This window comes from Diabrotica undecimpunctata, chromosome 8 (assembly GCF_040954645.1).
Source record: "Diabrotica undecimpunctata isolate CICGRU chromosome 8, icDiaUnde3, whole genome shotgun sequence".
Classification (NCBI taxonomy): Eukaryota; Metazoa; Arthropoda; class Insecta; order Coleoptera; family Chrysomelidae; genus Diabrotica; species Diabrotica undecimpunctata.
Window position 1 is genome coordinate 59,145,472 of NC_092810.1, and position 20,356 is coordinate 59,165,827.

A 20,356-nucleotide genomic window follows, 5' to 3' on the forward strand; every position below is an offset into this window, starting at 1 on the left:
ATATTTTAAACAAACCAATATTTTCTTGATTTTACATATCATAACAATATATATATATATATATATATATATATATATATATATATATATATATGTATATATATATACATATATATTTACATAGTTTAAAAAAAAATTTATATGAAGCAGTATTTATTATGGAAATTATTAATATGGAAATTAATAAATTGTTTTAGTTTATCAGTGATGATCAATTTAATAGACCTACACGACGAACTGTTCTCGATATGGCAAAATATTCGCCAGTTTACTTTTATGTATTTTCATATAAAGGACTACTTGGGGATGGTGCAAATGGAACTTTTAAAGGTAAGATATTAAGTGCTATATATATGTATATATACCCTCCAAAGACGCTAAAGTAATAAGACAAGATTTCTTAGAAACTCTGAAGCGTCCTACTCTAAACATTAGCCAATCCGAGAAAAAGTCCTGAAAGTACTTTAGTCAAATCCAAATCTAGTCATTCTTCCCGCCGATAAAGACAATTCAACCGTCATTCTAAACAATTTTTCTTACATTAATAAACTCAAATCTTATTAATACTCCAGACTACAGACCAATTTCTAACAATCCAACAACCTATCTGGAAAAAGCAATAAAAGCCATTATCAATAAAACCTCTCTTCCTGTTGACATAAAACAATCTCTAATTTCTCGTGAAAAGTCTTCCCCAACACTCCGAAGATATGACCTACCCAAAATTCACAAACCCTATATTCCTTTACGGCTCATTTTCAGTGCACACAACTGCCTTACACAACCATTGGCCAAGTACTTGGCCAAAACTCTAGAACCTTTCGCCGAAAATACTTCATTCTTCCTTAAAAATTCTGTTTATTTCATTACACTTTCTAAAAAATAGCCTATCTCAGCGCCAGACATTCTAGTCTTTTTCGATATCGTTTCACTCTTTACAAACATTTCTATAGACAAAACTCTAAACATTCGGGAAACTAAATAGAGTATCCAGCAAGACCACTAATCTCTTATTAAACATTGTATGTCCAACACATATTTCATCTTCCAAACAATTCTACAGACAAATACATAGTGCCCCAATGGGGCACCATTGCGATGATGCAAGTAGGCCCGCTGAGCTCTCTAGTTTCAAACAAGCCCTCATCCTAAACGGTTACCGCGAAAATCACATCAATAGGAGCATCCGCAGACATCAATCTCCTACTCAATTTCAACCCAAAGACTGAGATCCTCATCATACGAAAGTGTTCCTTCCTTAAATCAAAGGTGTCACTGACAAAATTCTTAAATCAATAAGAATAAAGACAATATTTACCCCCCAACAAAAACTTTCATCTCTTGTTCGATCAATCTAAGACAACATTTCAAAAGAACAACACGAAGTTTATGATATTCCGTGTGCAGACTTTCACCGATTCTATATAGGCCAAACAAATCGTATAATCCAAAAATGAATTTATTAACATTACATTTCTGTTCGCAATTCCCATTCAATTTTAGCTCTAGGTCAACACCATCTTCATAAAGGTCACAAAATTGATTTTGAAAACTCCAGAATCATAGCCCTCATTCGCTTCTATAAACCAAGAATTATCCGAGAAGCCAGAGAAATTGAAAAAAGGCTAAATTGTCTCAATAAAAGAGACGACGGCATACGTTTACCTTCAACATGAAGACCTCTCATAAAGAAAATATCGTCCATTTCACACGCTAATCAAAATCCTACTGTGAGAAATATTCGTGCAAATCCTCGCGCCAGTCTCCGTACCAATCCTCACGCTAACCTCCACCCAAACCACGTCACCATCGACAGTATAAATAAACCGTCCTCTGTTCCTAGTACCAGTAATGCATTGATTAGTGATCAGTATAGTAGTGTCTGGAGGCTCGGGAGACTGGGACCTCGGAAACCCTGAAGAATACATCAAAGATGATGTCGAAAACTCGGCGCAATGGTAATCAACGCGGTTCAACCCGGAAGACTGTTAAGTCTAATATTAACTCTTTTGTAATAGTAATAATCTTAGCTGTAAGTTTAATTGTACTAACCGCTGAAATCTTTCGAAACATTTTGAGTTATAATGGTTTTTAGATGAAAATTAAGATAAGTTCAATATCCTCTAATGTAATTTGAATAAAAGTTTAAATTCCTTAAAACTCATTAAGTGGATATAGCATTATCGTTTACAGTGTAAAGTTGCTTTTTTCATTCTACAGGATGCTGTCAAAATTGGCATTAAACTGGCATCTTAAATTTTCGCCTAATTCTTTTTTTTTTCAAATGGGACACCCTGTATGTGACTAATTATTTTAGAAAAGTATGTTTTTTATTATCGATCTGTATTAGTATTCCCTATACCTATCTCATGCAGTTATCAAATAAATTAACCAATAATCCAATAGGTATACAAACATAATATTTAATTTAGACCTGCCACAAGAAAATAGTTTCAGTACCTTATAAAATTTACCTTCTTTTAAAATTCTGTCAGAATTTTTAAAATAATTTTAAAAATATTTAAATTCCACATCGGATTGAAATATAGATGAATTCACTCTTAAATAATTTTGATTAGTGGAAGAGTTAATAAAGCAAGTCAAAAAACTTATTAGCTTTTGGATAAGGATTAAATAGTTATCAAATCCGCAGTGCGTCTTTTACTACATGTGTCAGAGTTAAAACACACCAGTAAAAGATGCCATAAACTAAGTTTTACTATCTGTACCTGAATTTTAAAAATTTTAGAATGTATTTTGTCCATTATTTTATATTTTATATGTGTGTTATTAATGTTGAGTGCCAAAGCTTTTACAAATAATCTCAACGACTAGTAAGTTGCACTGAAGAATTGTGATATTTTATAAATATTTACATATTTTTCTTATAACAGGGTCTTGAAAAATGAATAAAACCATTCCGAAAGCTAGACAAAAATTCAACAGAGTGTTTCATTACCATCCCGGCCAATTTTCTGACTGCAACCCTAATATACTGTGTTGTTTGTATATATATATATATATATATATATATATATATATATATATATATATATATATATAAATATATATATATATATATATATATATATATATATATATATATATATATATATATATATATATATCTTTAAGGAATATGACCGTTTAATTTAATATTTTAAGGAATATGACCGTTTAATTTAATATAAAAAAATGTGCACTCGTAAGTGAATGGGATGTTTTCGGTCAATTTGGAGATAAAAAAGACAAGAGTTGTGCTACTTTATCTATTTATTGAAGACGTTTCGCCCATTGTTCAATAAGCATCATCAGTTCATCTTTAAAAGATCTGTAGCATTAAAATGTTATTATTGCAAAGAAACATCAAAAATTAATATACTAAATATATCAGCAAAAACACACAAACAAGAACGCCGGAAGATTCCCAATTTAACTAATTTTATATTAATTTGTTTTAAATTTCACTTTTGAAAACATTGATTGATGAAATCTATCAAAAAATATATATTTTTAAAATATATATATGATGTTTCTTTGCAATAATAACATTTTAATGCTACAGATCTTTTAAAGATGAACTGGTGATGCTTATTGAACAATGGGCGAAACGTCTTCAATAAATAGATAAAGTAGCACAACTCTTGTCTTTTTTATCTCCAAATTGACCGAAAACATCCCATTCACTTACGAGTGCACATTTTTATATATATATATATATATATATATATATATATATATATATATATATATATATATATATATATATATATATATATATATATATATATATATATATATATATATATATATATCGAGAAAAGGAGTACGACCGTCAATCCAAAATAACCTAAGGTACACTCGAAGAGTGGTGGGTTTTAAGGTAAAAGCCTCTTACGACAGGCAAGGCCTTCTCGCCTCGACTCATGGACGCGATGGAATAGAGAGGTTTGAGGAGGAGCATGTCTTGGACCGGGAGGATTGGCGGAGGAGAACGGGAATACGGCGATAGCCGTCTCCAAAATGTAATGTATTTACAAGTTGGATTAATGTTTAACGTCAATAAACTTATTTTAACCTTCAATTATGGCATATTCCCATTAAAAGAGTAATTACTTTAAAATGCCACAAGAAAATAGCTTCAAAACAATAGATAAGATCTAAATAAGAGAAGGGAGTGTTCCAAAAATGTCTTCAGCCTTACAGAGGCCACCCCACTTTCGGAGTACACAAGTAAGAGAGGGTGGTTTTAGTTGGTAGGCAGGATAATAGATACCTGATTCTTTGGCACTGCTGTCTTTAGTACTTTAAATTAAACTAAAACCCAAATTTTAAGAACTCAAAATGGAGGTAGCATAAAAAAAATTCAAAACCCCCTCAGTCAAATTCTGGGTGCGCCAATGTAACACATGCAAGTAAAATCTTGTTGCATATCATCAAAAATAGATTAAAAACCTATCTACATTACCAAATACCTCAGAAACAAGTGGGGTTTGTAAAGGGTGAAGATACACGGGAATAAATCCTGAACCTGAGACAACTCATTGAAAAGTCTAGGAAATTTCAAGTACCTATGATTATATGTTTCATTGGCTACCAAAAGGCATTTGATTGTGTAAGCTGGATAAATCTGTGGTCCATTTTAGTAGAACCAGGGTACACCAATGCACCTGGAGACACTTATTAAAAATCTGTACCAGTCCAATATAGCAACAGTACGATTAGATCAGAAGTTCTCAAACCAATTCAAATACGAGACAGGTGTTAGACAAGGACTTATTCAACATTTATGGTGAACATGTCATGGGGATGACTTTACGGTGGAGTAACAGTGGCTGGTAGGAAAATCTACAATTTGAGATTTGCTGATGACACTACACGTATAGCAGCAAATGAGCAAGAAATGTTTAATCTCCTGCGGAAAGTTGGGTACGAAAGCAATAAAGTTGTTCTGAAAATCAATAAAGCTAAGACAAAAATAATGGTGGTCAACAGATTTCACACTATTCAACTAACTAACATGTTACAGTAATACCAGATAGTGTACTGTCGTACTGTAGTGAATTTTGTCTATCTCGGGTGTAGTATAACTAACGATGGTAACTGTGAAGCAGAAGTTCGGAGACGTATTGGTATGGCAAAAAATGCGATGAGTCACCTAACTAAAGTTTGGAAAGACAGGTCTATCTCTTAAAATATCAAGATGAGACTGGTGAATGCCATTGTGTTCTCAATATTTCTATACGAGGTAGGGACTTGGACTCTTCGCGGACGCAAGCGCCAAAAAATTAATGCCTTTGAAATGTGGTCCTGAAGAAGAATGCTGCGCATACCGTGGACAGCTCATAGGACAAACATTTCCATTCTAAACCAACCCGAGATTTAAAAAAGGCTGTCCACAATATGTTTCAACGTATTCTGCAATTTTTCGGTCACGTGGTTCGCAGAGGTGACGATAGTTTGGAGAGACTAACTAGTTCTGGAAACGTTCCTGGGAGAAGATAAAGAGGACGATTACCAACCAGATGGTCTGACCAAATTAGGAATTCAGCTGGAAACTCATTCTGCGAATCTCTCAGGGTAGCTGAAGATAGAGACCAATGGAGAAAAATTGATAGGAATATTGGAAGAAATCACGATACTTAGTAATGGGGAAACGACAAGAGAGAGAGATTCAGTTCGTTATTAACTTTAAACAAGGTCGTTCATGTTGATATTGGTACACCATGCTATATCTAATTTTAATAAGCACAATAACGGTAGGATAGGTTTTGGTTTAAAATTAGTAATTCCAAGGGCGGTTCGCAGGACCATAAATGGAAATTACAGCGTATTATTTAGTTTTAAGACTGTGTAGTTTTGGAATACAAGAAAAATATTGTAGATAGACTGTTTCTTATCAGAATAGGTTTTTATTTTCAACAAGATAATGAGTATAAAAATATAGTTTAGACATAAAGGTAGTTGGCTTAAATCGAAATAAGGTCATTTTTAAAACGTTTAGCATTGCCAGACCAAGAATTTATCACTAGATTCCTAAACAAAATAACCTGTTCCAAAGCGTATATTCCGATATTTTTTAATCACAAGAAAGGGATTGTTAGGTTAGTTGATTCGTCGTTCTTTTCCAACGACGATTCGGAAGATTACTAAATAAAGTTTATAGAATTGGATATACCTGTAACAGACGTAAAGCTGTCGCATAGAAAAATGATTCATCCGGTTACCATCCATCCATCCAATGGTACTACAGCCCAAATCGGGCCTTGGCCTCCTTCAACAGGCTTCTCCAATCATTTCGATTTACCGCTGTTCTTTTCCATGAACGCGTTCCCAGGCAGTTCCTGGCATCGTCATCGACTTCGTCTTTCCATCTCTTTTTAGGTCTTCCAACAGGTCTTAATCACCGTAATCTCTGCAGTTTAGTGTATTGTGCTAGAGTTGGTTCGCTATATTGCTCGTATATTTCTCTATTATACCTAATTCGCCAGTTGTTGTTTTTACTTATTGGGCCCAGGATCCTACGTAATATTTTTCTTTCAAACACATCTAATGCATTGGCAGATTTCTGTATCACCACTCATGTTTCACAACCATAACTTACTATGGGCCTGATTATTGTTTTATAGACCCGGAGTTTTGTTTTCCGGTGTACGTCTAGCGATTTGAATATGTGGCCCATCGTGAAATAGGCTTTATTTGCCAGCATAAGACTTCTATTTATTTCCGGTTCTTCTTCATTGCTTGCGACCAGATCCATTCCTAGGTATGTGAATCTATTCACATGTTCTATATCGTCAATAAAGTGTTATTGTGCCGGTCTATTTGATCTGGTTTGTATGAGTAGTTTTGTTTTATTTGTATTTATTGCTAGTCCTACTGCTTCTGCACTCTGTTTCAAATCAACGTAGGTTTCTTCCGCTGCATTGTAGATTTGTTTTTATGTTCTTTCCGCTCGCTGTCAACCGTCTAATTACATATTCAAAAAACAAGAAAAAAGAGCGTCGGGGCCAGTCCGTCGCCTTGTTTCAGTCCTTGCGTTATCGTAAACGCATCAGTGATTTGTCTGAATAGTTCCTGTGCTTCTATTTCTGTCATTGTCATTTGCACTAGTCGTATTAATTTTGATGGTATGCCAAATTCTTCCAATATATTAGGTAGAATTGTTCTATCTATTAAATCATAGGCTTGTTTAAAATCTACAAAGAGATTGTAAACGTCCATGTCATATTCGTATGCTTTGGCTAGTATTTGTTTAACTGTAAATAGTTGGTCAATGGTAGATTTATGTTGCCTAAACCCTGCTTGATATTCCCCGATGATTTTTTCCGTGAGAGGTTGGAGTCTTCGATTAATGATGTTTGTGGGTATTTTGTATCCCGAACAAAGTAAAGAGATGTCTCTATAATTCTTACACAACAGTTTGTCTTTTTTTTTATGAATAGGCAGATTATACTTTTCTTCCATTGTTGGGGGATATTGTTCTTCTTCTATCCATATCTCTCGCATTAGCTGGTACATCTGTTTTGTCAAATTCCTTCCTCCTTGCTTGAGTAGTTCTGCCGGTATTTTATCTATTCCCAGTGCTTTATGGCTTTTTTGTATGTGGATTGCCGTTTGGACCTCCTCTAGCGTTGGGGGTCTAGTTAATTCATTTTCTTCTAAATCTTCCCCCAGTTCTTGTTGTTGTACCTCTTGCCGTACATGCAGCTGCCTCTGTTGTTGTAATGGCGGTTGTGTCCCTTTGTTTAGTAATTCCTTAAAATATGTCATCCAGGTTCTCTTAATTTCGTCCATATCGCTAATGATTTCACCCTTCTTATTTTTGCAGAGGCTAGTCTTCGGTTTGTATCCCTGTCTAAGATGTTTAATAAATTGGTATGCACTACGTGTTTCGTTTTCCTTAAACTCCCTCTCTATGTTTAGTATCCGTTGGTTTTCGTACTTTCTCTTTTTCTGCCTGCACAGTTTATCTGCTCTTCGTCTTTTGTTCTCAAGTTCTGTTTTTCTCTCTCTAGTACGTCTGTGTATGTAATTCTTATGTACTTAATTTCTTTCCTGTATAGCTTGTTTGCATTCTTCATCGAACCATGTTTCTTCTCTCCGTTGTGTCTTTGTTCCTAGGACTTCTTTCGCTGTGTTGAGTATGATACTGCTTATGGTGTTTCATTGGTTTTCTATTGTGGAGTCTGCTCTGTTTTCTTCTAGTAATTTTTCATCCACCGTTCTCTCAAATCTTTCTTGTACCTCAGAGACTTTTAGGTTATCTAAGTTTAGTTTTTCTTGTTTTGGATATTTTTCTTTACCTGTCGACTGATTTTGCATCTAAACCGTGTCAGTACTAGCAGATGGTCTGAGTCACAGCTTGCTCCACGTCTGCTTTTTACATCTAATATACTCGTCGCCATTTTTTTTTTCAGCCTGTATATGGTCTATTTGATTGATTGTATTTCCATCAGGTCATATCCAGGTGCCCTTATGTATGTCCCGATGTGGGAAGCATGCCGAACTGATAATCATATTCTTTCCAGCTGCGAAATCTATTAGAAACTGACCATTCTCATTTGTGTCTCTATGCAAACTATGTTTCCCTATTACCCCTATGTACTCTTCTTCTTTTTTTACCGGTTACCAACAAAACTGAATATGTCAAACTTCAAAGGATATGACAGACTACAAATGATCATAAACATTTTTTCGGGAAATCGAATTCCTAATAATATAAAATTAACATAGTGAATTACTCTAATTAATTGTAAATCTACCCTTTAGTACAATGTTACAATGTAAATTGTCTTCGTTGTGGCCATATACAATCACGATGTAAGGAATACAAAATAATAAACTGATCAAATCCTAACATACGACATAGCAAATGAAAGGGGAGGATATAACGAATATCTTCAGATAGCAAAAACACACAAGGTGACTACCAAAACGGCACTACACAGTATATTTATTATTAATAAACGTATAATGACATATGAAGTACCATAGGGCACTATAGATAAAAATAAATTTACTGTAAGACAAATTTTAATTTATTAACTTAAAGAAGGCCTCTTGCTGAATACAAAATAAACAACTGATCGAAACCTAACATGCGACATAGCAAATGAAAGAGGTGGATATAACAACTATATTCAGATAGAAAAAACAAACAAGGCGACTACCAAAAGGACACTACACAGTATCTTTAATATTATTGAACGTATAGCAACATACGAGATATCATAGCGCACTATAGATAAAAATAGATTTACTATAAGACAAATTTTGATTTATTGGCTTAAAGAAGGCCTCAGGCTAAGAACAAAATAAACAACTGATCGAATCCTAACATGCGACATAGCAAATAAAAGGGAAGGGTATAACTAATTTATTTATTTAAATAGAAAAAAAACAAACAAAGATACTACAAAAAAAGCACTACACATCATCTTCGTTATGAATGGATATATAGCGACATACGACATATCACATGACACTATGGATGATAATAGACATATTTGCTTTATATATAAAGCATAAGGTAAAAATAAAGTAAATTTGCTTTATTGTCCTGAAAAGGGCCTCTGACTGATTACAAAATAAACAACTAGCCTAATACTAGCACATTACACATTAAATCAAACGACGACGTGAGACGTATAGTACATATAATGTATATAGCCTGCCATCAATGTACATATATGAATATATATATATATATATATATATATATATATATATATATATATATATATATATATATATATATATATATATATATATATAAACTAAGGTACACTCGAAGAGTGGTGGGTTTTTCGGTCAAAGTGGAGAAATAAAAGACAAAGAAGGTGGCTACTTCATCTATTTATTGAAGACGTTTCGCTTTCTGCTCAGAAAGCATCATCAGTTCATCTAAAAAGAACAATATGAAACCAAACATCCATAGAGAAGTTACAACAAAAGTGTGTTACCTTACAAAGACATGTAGCAGTCAATGATGTTAAAAATATGAAAAAACTTACGAAACTGGACATTCAAAGTTAACGTTGTATAAAATAATTAATTGAAACTAGGTATAGTTTGCAAATTTAACAAAATTAGCACAGCAAAAGAACATGTGATAAAAATACATGTATAAAAAAGTTGTTATAAAAACTTAAGTAAAAAACATTAAGGTTTAAACATTTAAACCTTAATGTCTTTTTTTTATATGCTATTTAATGCTACAGATCTTTTAAAGATGAACTGATGATGCTTATTGAACAATGGGCGAAACGTCTTCAATAAATAGATAAAGTAGCACAACTCTTGTCTTTTTTATCTCCAAATTGACCGAAAACATCCCATTCACTTACGAGTGCACATTTTTATATATATATATATATATATATATATATATATATATATATATATATATATATATACATCGAGAAAAGGAGTACGACCGTCAATCCAAAATAACCTAAGGTACACTCGAAGAGTGGTGGGTTTTAAGGTAAAAGCCTCTTACGACAGGCAAGGCCTTCTCGCCTCGACTCATGGACGCGATGGAATAGAGAGGTTTGAGGAGGAGCATGTCTTGGACCGGGAGGATTGGCGGAGGAGAACGGGAATACGGCGATAGCCGTCTCCAAAATGTAATGTATTTACAAGTTGAATTAATGTTTAACGTCAATAAACTTATTTTAACCTTCAATTATGGCATATTCCCATTAAAAGAGTAATTACTTTAAAATGCCACAAGAAAATAGCTTCAAAACAATAGATAAGATCTAAATAAGAGAAGGGAGTGTTCCAAAAATGTCTTCAGCCTTACAGAGGCCACCCCACTTTCGGAGTACACAAGTAAGAGAGGGTGGTTTTAGTTGGTAGGCAGGATAATAGATACCTGATTCTTTGGCACTGCTGTCTTTAGTACTTTAAATTAAACTAAAACCCAAATTTTAAGAACTCAAAATGGAGGTAGCATAAAAAAATTTCAAAACCCCCTCAGTCAAATTCTGGGTGCGCCAATGTAACACATGCAAGTAAAATCTTGTTGCATATCATCAAAAATAGATTAAAAACCTATCTACATTACCAAATACCTCAGAAACAAGTGGGGTTTGTAAAGGGTGAAGATACACGGGAATAAATCCTGAACCTGAGACAACTCATTGAAAAGTCTAGGAAATTTCAAGTACCTATGATTATATGTTTCATTGGCTACCAAAAGGCATTTGATTGTGTAAGCTGGATAAATCTGTGGTCCATTTTAGTAGAACCAGGGTACACCAATGCACCTGGAGACACTTATTAAAAATCTGTACCAGTCCAATATAGCAACAGTACGATTAGATCAGAAGTTCTCAAACCAATTCAAATACGAGACAGGTGTTAGACAAGGACTTATTCAACATTTATGGTGAACATGTCATGGGGATGACTTTACGGTGGAGTAACAGTGGCTGGTAGGAAAATCTACAATTTGAGATTTGCTGATGACACTACACGTATAGCAGCAAATGAGCAAGAAATGTTTAATCTCCTGCGGAAAGTTGGGTACGAAAGCAATAAAGTTGTTCTGAAAATCAATAAAGCTAAGACAAAAATAATGGTGGTCAACAGATTTCACACTATTCAACTAACTAACATGTTACAGTAATACCAGATAGTGTACTGTCGTACTGTAGTGAATTTTGTCTATCTCGGGTGTAGTATAACTAACGATGGTAACTGTGAAGCAGAAGTTCGGAGACGTATTGGTATGGCAAAAAATGCGATGAGTCACCTAACTAAAGTTTGGAAAGACAGGTCTATCTCTTAAAATATCAAGATGAGACTGGTGAATGCCATTGTGTTCTTAATATTTCTATACGAGGTAGGGACTTGGACTCTTCGCGGACGCAAGCGCCAAAAAATTAATGCCTTTGAAATGTGGTCCTGAAGAAGAATGCTGCGCATACCGTGGACAGCTCATAGGACAAACATTTCCATTCTAAACCAACCCGAGATTAAAAAAAGGCTGTCCACAATATGTTTCAACGTATTCTGCAATTTTTCGGTCACGTGGTTCGCAGAGGTGACGATAGTTTGGAGAGACTAACTAGTTCTGGAAACGTTCCTGGGAGAAGATAAAGAGGACGATTACCAACCAGATGGTCTGACCAAATTAGGAATTCAGCTGGAAACTCATTCTGCGAATCTCTCAGGGTAGCTGAAGATAGAGACCAATGGAGAAAAATTGATAGGAATATTGGAAGAAATCACGATACTTAGTAATGGGGAAACGACAAGAGAGAGAGATTCAGTTCGTTATTAACTTTAAACAAGGTCGTTCATGTTGATATTGGTACACCATGCTATATCTAATTTTAATAAGCACAATAACGGTAGGATAGGTTTTGGTTTAAAATTAGTAATTCCAAGGGCGGTTCGCAGGACCATAAATGGAAATTACGGCGTATTATTTAGTTTTAAGACTGTGTAGTTTTGGAATACAAGAAAAATATTGTAGATAGACTGTTTCTTATTAGAATAGGTTTTTATTTTCAACAAGATAATGAGTATAAAAATATAGTTTAGGTAGTTGGCTTAAATCGAAATAAATTTTTAAAACGTTTAGCATTGCCAGACCAAGAATTTATCACTAGATTCTTAAACAAAATAACCTGTTCCAAAGCGTATATTCCGATATTTTTTAATCACAAGAAAGGGATTGTTAGGTTAGTTGATTCGTCGTTCTTTTCCAACGGCGATTCGGAAGATTACTAAATAAAGTTTATAGAATTGGATATACCTGTAACAGACGTAAAGCTGTCGCATAGAAAAATGATTCATTCGGTTACCATCCATCCATCCAATGGTACTACAGCCCAAATCGGGCCTTGGCCTCCTTCAACAGGCTTCTCCAATCATTTCGATTTACCGCTGTTCTTTTCCATGAACGCGTTCCCAGGCAGTTCCTGGCATCGTCATCGACTTCGTCTTTCCATCTCTTTTTAGGTCTTCCAACAGGTCTTAATCACCGTAATCTCTGCAGTTTAGTGTATTGTGCTAGAGTTGGTTCGCTATATTGCTCGTATATTTCTCTATTATACCTAATTCGCCAGTTGTTGTTTTTACTTATTGGGCCCAGGATCCTACGTAATATTTTTCTTTCAAACACATCTAATGCATTGGCAGATTTCTGTATCACCACTCATGTTTCACAACCATAACTTATTATGGGCCTGATTATTGTTTTATAGACCCGGAGTTTTGTTTTCCGGTGTACGTCTAGCGATTTGAATATGTGGCCCATCGCGAAATAGGCTTTATTTGCCAGCATAAGACTTCTATTTATTTCCGGTTCTTCTTCATTGCTTGCGACCAGATCCATTCCTAGGTATGTGAATCTATTCACATGTTCTATATCGTCAATAAAGTGTTATTGTGCCGGTCTATTTGATCTGGTTTGTATGAGTAGTTTTGTTTTATTTGTATTTATTGCTAGTCCTACTGCTTCTGCACTCTGTTTCAAATCAACGTAGGTTTCTTCCGCTGCATTGTAGATTTGTTTTTATGTTCTTTCCGCTCGCTGTCAACCGTCTAATTACATATTCAAAAAACAAGAAAAAAGAGCGTCGGGGCCAGTCCGTCGCCTTGTTTCAGTCCTTGCGTTATCGTAAACGCATCAGTGATTTGTCTGAATAGTTCCTGTGCTTCTATTTCTGTCATTGTCATTTGCACTAGTCGTATTAATTTTGATGGTATGCCAAATTCTTCCAATATATTAGGTAGAATTGTTCTATCTATTAAATCATAGGCTTGTTTAAAATCTACAAAGAGATTGTAAACGTCCATGTCATATTCGTATGCTTTGGCTAGTATTTGTTTAACTGTAAATAGTTGGTCAATGGTAGATTTATGTTGCCTAAACCCTGCTTGATATTCCCCGATGATTTTTTCCGTGAGAGGTTGGAGTCTTCGATTAATGATGTTTGTGGGTATTTTGTATCCCGAACAAAGTAAAGAGATGTCTCTATAATTCTTACACAACAGTTTGTCTTTTTTTTATGAATAGGCAGATTATACTTTTCTTCCATTGTTGGGGGATATTGTTCTTCTTCTATCCATATCTCTTGCATTAGCTGGTACATCTGTTGTGTCAAATTCCTTCCTCCTTGCTTGAGTAGTTCTGCCGGTATTTTATCTATTCCCAGTGCTTTATGGCTTTTTTGTATGTGGATTGCCGTTTGGACCTCCTCTAGCGTTGGCGGTCTAGTTAATTCATTTTCTTCTAAATCTTCCCCCAGTTCTTGTTGTTGTACCTCTTGCCGTACCTGCAGCTGCCTCTGTTGTTGTAATGGCGGTTGTGTCCCTTTGTTTAGTAATTCCTTAAAATATGTCATCCAGGTTCTCTTAATTTCGTCCATATCGCTAATGATTTCACCCTTCTTATTTTTGCAGAGGCTAGTCTTCGGTTTGTATCCCTGTCTAAGATGTTTAATAAATTGGTATGCACTACGTGTTTCGTTTTCCTTAAACTCCCTCTCTATGTTTAGTATCCGTTGGTTTTCGTACTTTCTCTTTTTCTGCCTGCACAGTTTATCTGCTCTTCGTCTTTTGTTCTCAAGTTCTGTTTTTCTCTCTCTAGTACGTCTGTGTTTGTAATTCTTATGTACTTAATTTCTTTCCTGTATAGCTTGTTTGCATTCTTCATCGAACCATGTTTCTTCTCTCCGTTGTGTCTTTGTTCCTAGGACTTCTTTCGCTGTGTTGAGTATGATACTGCTTATGGTGTTTCATTGGTTTTCTATTGTGGAGTCTGCTCTGTTTTCTTCTAGTAATTTTTCATCCACCGTTCTCTCAAATCTTTCTTGTACCTCAGAGACTTTTAGGTTATCTAAGTTTAGTTTTTCTTGTTTTGGATATTTTTCTTTACCTGTCGACTGATTTTGCATCTAAACCGTGTCAGTACTAGCAGATGGTCTGAGTCACAGCTTGCTCCACGTCTGCTTTTTACATCTAATATACTCGTCGCCATTTTTTTTTCAGCCTGTATATGGTCTATTTGATTGATTGTATTTCCATCAGGTCATATCCAGGTGCCCTTATGTATGTCCCGATGTGGGAAGCATGCCGAACTGATAATCATATTCTTTCCAGCTGCGAAACCTATTAGAAACTGACCATTCTCATTTGTGTCCCTATGCAAACTATGTTTCCCTATTACCCCTATGTACTCTTCTTCTTTTTTTACCGGTTACCAACAAAACTGAATATGTCAAACTTCAAAGGATATGACAGACTACAAATGATCATAAATATTTTTTCGGGAAATCGAATTCCTAATAATATAAAATTAACATAGTGAATTACTCTAATTAATTGTAAATCTACCCCTTAGTACAATGTTACAATGTAAATTGTCTTCGTTGTGGCCATATACAATCACGATGTAGGGAATACAAAATAATAAACTGATCAAATCCTAACATACGACATAGCAAATGAAAGGGGAGGATATAACGAATATCTTCAGATAGCAACACACAAGGTGACTACCAAAACGGCACTACACAGTATATTTATTATTAATAAACGTATAATGACATATGAAGTACCATAGGGCACTATAGATAAAAATAAATTTACTGTAAGACAAATTTTAATTTATTAACTTAAAGAAGGCCTCTTGCTGAATACAAAATAAACAACTGATCGAAACCTAACATGCGACATAGCAAATGAAAGAGGTGGATATAACAAATATATTCAGATAGAAGAAACAAACAAGGCGACTACCAAAAGGACACTACACAGTATCTTCAATATTATTGAACGTATAGCAACATACGAGATATCATAGCGCACTATAGATAAAAATAGATTTACTATAAGACAAATTTTGATTTATTGGCTTAAAGAAGGCCTCAGGCTAAGAACAAAATAAACAACTTATCGAATCCTAACATGCGACATAGCAAATAAAAGGGAAGGGTATAACTAATTTATTTATTTAAATAGAAAAAAAACAAACAAAGATACTACAAAAAAAGCACTACACATCATCTTCGTTATGAATGGACATATAGCGACATACGACATATCACATGACACTATGGATGATAATAGACATATTTGCTTTATATATAAAGCATAAGGTAAAAATAAAGTAAATTTGCTTTATTGTCCTGAAAAGGGCCTCTGACTGATTACAAAATAAACAACTAGCCTAATAATAGCACATTACACATTAAATCAAACGACGACGTGAGACGTATAGTACATAATATAATGTATATAGCCTGCCATCAATGTACATATATGAATATATATATATATATATATATATATATATATATATATATATATATATATATATATATATATATATATATATATAACCTAAGGTACACTCGAAGAGTGGTGGGTTTTTCGGTCAAAGTGGAGAAATAAAAGACAAAGAAGATGGCTACTTCATCTATTTATTGAAGACGTTTCGCTTTCTGCTCAGAAAGCATCATCAGTTCATCTAAAAAGAACAATATGAAACCAAACATCCATAGAGAAGTTACAACAAAAGTGTGTTACCTTACAAAGACATGTAGCAGTCAATGATGTTAAAAATATGAAAAAACTTACGAAACTGGACATTCAGAGTTAACGTTGTATAAAATAATTAATTGAAACTAGGTATAGTTTGCAATTTAACAAAATTAGCACAGCAAAAGAACATGTGATAAAAATACATGTATAAAAAAGTTATTATAAAAACTTAAGTAAAAAACATTAAGGTTTAAACATTTAAACCTTAATGTTTTTTTTTTTTTTACTTAAGTTTTTATAACTTTTTTATACATGTATTTTTATCACATGTTCTTTTGCTGTGCTAATTTTGTTAAATTGCAAACTATACCTAGTTTTAATTAATTATTTTATACAACGTTAACTCTGAATGTCCAGTTTCGTAAGTTTTTTCATATTTTTAACATCATTGACTGCTACATGTCTTTGTAAGGTAACACACTTTTGTTGTAACTTCTCTATGGATGTTTGGTTTCATATTGTTCTTTTTAGATGAACTGATGATGCTTTCTGAGCAGAAAGCGAAACGTCTTCAATAAATAGATGAAGTAGCCACCTTCTTTGTCTTTTATTTCTCCACTTTGACCGAAAAACCCACCACTCTTCGAGTGTACCTTAGGTTATATATATATATATATATATATATATATATATATATATATATATATATATATATATATATATATATATATATATATATATATATATATATTCATATATGTACATTGATGGCAGGCTATATACATTATATGTACTATACGTCTCACGTCGTCGGTTGATTTAATGTGTAATGTGCTAGTATTAGGCTAGTTGTTTATTTTGTAATCAGTCAGAGGCCCTTTTCAGGACAATAAAGCAAATTTACTTTATTTTTACCTTATGCTTTATATATAAAGCAAATATGTCTATTATCATCCATAGTGTCATGTGATATGTCGTATGTCGCTATATGTCCATTCATAACGAAGATGATGTGTAGTGCTTTTTTTGTAGTGTCTTTGTTGGTTTTTTTTCTATTTAAATAAATAAATTAGTTATACCCTTTCCTTTTATTTGCTATGTCGCATGTTAGGATTCGATCAGTTGTTTATTTTGTTCTTAGCCTGAGGCCTTCTTTAAGCCAATAAATCAAAATTTGTCTTATAGTAAATCTATTTTTATCTATAGTGCGCTATGATATCTCGTATGTTGCTATACGTTTAATAATATTGAAGATACTGTGTAGTGTCCTTTTGGTAGTCGCCTTGTTTGTTTTTTCTATCTGAATATATTTGTTATATCCACCTCGTTAATTTGCTATGTCGCATGTTAGGTTTCGATCAGTTGTTTATTTTGTATTCAGCAAGAGGCCTTCTTTAAGTTAATAAATTAAAATTTGTCTTACAGTAAATTTATTTTTATCTATAGTGCCCTATGGTACTTCATATGTCATTATACGTTTATTAATAATAAATATACTGTTTAGTGCCGTTTTGGTAGTCACCTTGTGTGTTTTTGCTATCTGAAGATATTCGTTATATCCTCCCCTTTCATTTGCTATGTCGTATGTTAGGATTTGATCAGTTTATTATTTTGTATTCCTTACATCGTGATTGTATATGGCCACAACGAAGACAATTTACATTGTAACATTGTACTAAAGGGTAGATTTACAATTAATTAGAGTAATTCACTATGTTAATTTCATATTATTAGGAATTCGATTTCCCGAAAAAATATTTATGATCATTTGTAGTCTGTCATATCCTTTAAAGTTTGACATATTCAGTTTTGTTGGTAACCGGTAAAAAAAGAAGAAGAGTACATAGGGGTAATAGGGAAACATAGTTTGCATAGAGACACAAATGAGAATGGTCAGTTTCTAATAGATTTCGCAGCTGGAAAGAATATGATTATCAGTTCGGCATGCTTCCCACATCGGGACATACATAAGGGCACCTGGATATGACCTGATGGAAATACAATCAATCAAATAGACCATATACAGGCTGAAAAAAAAAATGGCGACGAGTATATTAGATGTAAAAAGCAGACGTGGAGCAAGCTGTGACTCAGACCATCTGCTAGTACTGACACGGTTTAGATGCAAAATCAGTCGACAGGTAAAGAAAAATATCCAAAACAAGAAAAACTAAACTTAGATAACCTAAAAGTCTCTGAGGTACAAGAAAGATTTGAGAGAACGGTGGATGAAAAATTACTAGAAGAAAACAGAGCAGACTCCACAATAGAAAACCAATGAAACACCATAAGCAGTATCATACTCAACACAGCGAAAGAAGTCCTAGGAACAAAGACACAACGGAGAGAAGAAACATGGTTCGATGAAGAATGCAAACAAGCTATACAGGAAAGAAATTAAGTACATAAGAATTACAAACACAGACGTACTAGAGAGAGAAAAACAGAACTTGAGAACAAAAGACGAAGAGCAGATAAACTGTGCAGGCAGAAAAAGAGAAAGTACGAAAACCAACGGATACTAAACATAGAGAGGGAGTTTAAGGAAAACGAAACACGTAGTGCATACCAATTTATTAAACATCTTAGACAGGGATACAAACCGAAGACTAGCCTCTGCAAAAATAAGAAGGGTGAAATCATTAGCGATATGGACGAAATTAAGAGAACCTGGATGACATATTTTAAGGAATTACTAAACAAAGGGACACAACCGCCATTACAACAACAGAGGCAGCTGCAGGTACGGCAAGAGGTACAACAACAAGAACTGGGGGAAGATTTAGAAGAAAATGAATTAACTAGACCGCCAACGCTAGAGGAGGTCCAAACGGCAATCCACATACAAAAAAGCCATAAAGCACTGGGAATAGATAAAATACCGGCAGAACTACTCAAGCAAGGAGGAAGGAATTTGACACAACAGATGTACCAGCTAATGCGAGAGATATGGATAGAAGAAGAACAATATCCCCCAACAATGGAAGAAAAGTATAATCTGCCTATTCATAAAAAAAAGACAAACTGTTGTGTAAGAATTATAGAGACATCTCTTTACTTTGTTCGGGATACAAAATACCCACAAACATCATTAATCGAAGACTCCAACCTCTCACGGAAAAAATCATCGGGAAATATCAAGCAGGGTTTAGGCAACATAAATCTACCATTGACCAACTATTTACAGTTAAACAAATACTAGCCAAAGCATACGAATATGACATGGACGTTTACAATCTCTTTGTAGATTTTAAACAAGCCTATGATTTAATAGATAGAACAATTCTACCTAATATATTGGAAGAATTTGGCATACCATCAAAATTAATACGACTAGTGCAAATGACAATGACAGAAATAGAAGCACAGGAACTATTCAGACAAATCACTGATGCGTTTACGATAACGCAAGGACTGAAACAAGGCGACGGACTGGCCCCGACGCTCTTTTTTCTTGTTTTTTGAATATGTAATTAGACGGTTGACAGCGAGCGGAAAGAACATAAAAACAAATCTACAATGCAGCGGAAGAAACCTACGTTGATTTGAAACAGAGTGCAGAAGCAGTAGGACTAGCAATAAATACAAATAAAACAAAACTACTCATACAAACCAGATCAAATAGACCGGCACAATAACACTTTATTGACGATATAGAACATGTGAATAGATTCACATACCTAGGAATGGATCTGGTCGCAAGCAATGAAGAAGAACCGGAAATAAATAGAAGTCTTATGCTGGCAAATAAAGCCTATTTCGCGATGGGCCACATATTCAAATCGCTAGACGTACACCGGAAAACAAAACTCCGGGTCTATAAAACAATAATCAGGCCCATAATAAGTTA

The 20,356-nt window shown here is 34.0% G+C and overlaps 1 protein-coding gene across 1 annotated transcript in view; it reads left to right on the forward strand.

Moving 5' to 3' along the window:
- The window catches only part of LOC140447601 (carboxylic ester hydrolase-like), a 95,347-nt gene that overhangs the window by 60,929 nt on the left and 14,062 nt on the right, over positions 1 to 20,356 (forward strand). The window contains exon 8 of the mRNA XM_072540351.1: positions 198 to 330. Coding sequence (XP_072396452.1) covers positions 198 to 330 — 133 coding nt within the window. The remainder of the gene's footprint in view (positions 1 to 197; positions 331 to 20,356) is intronic.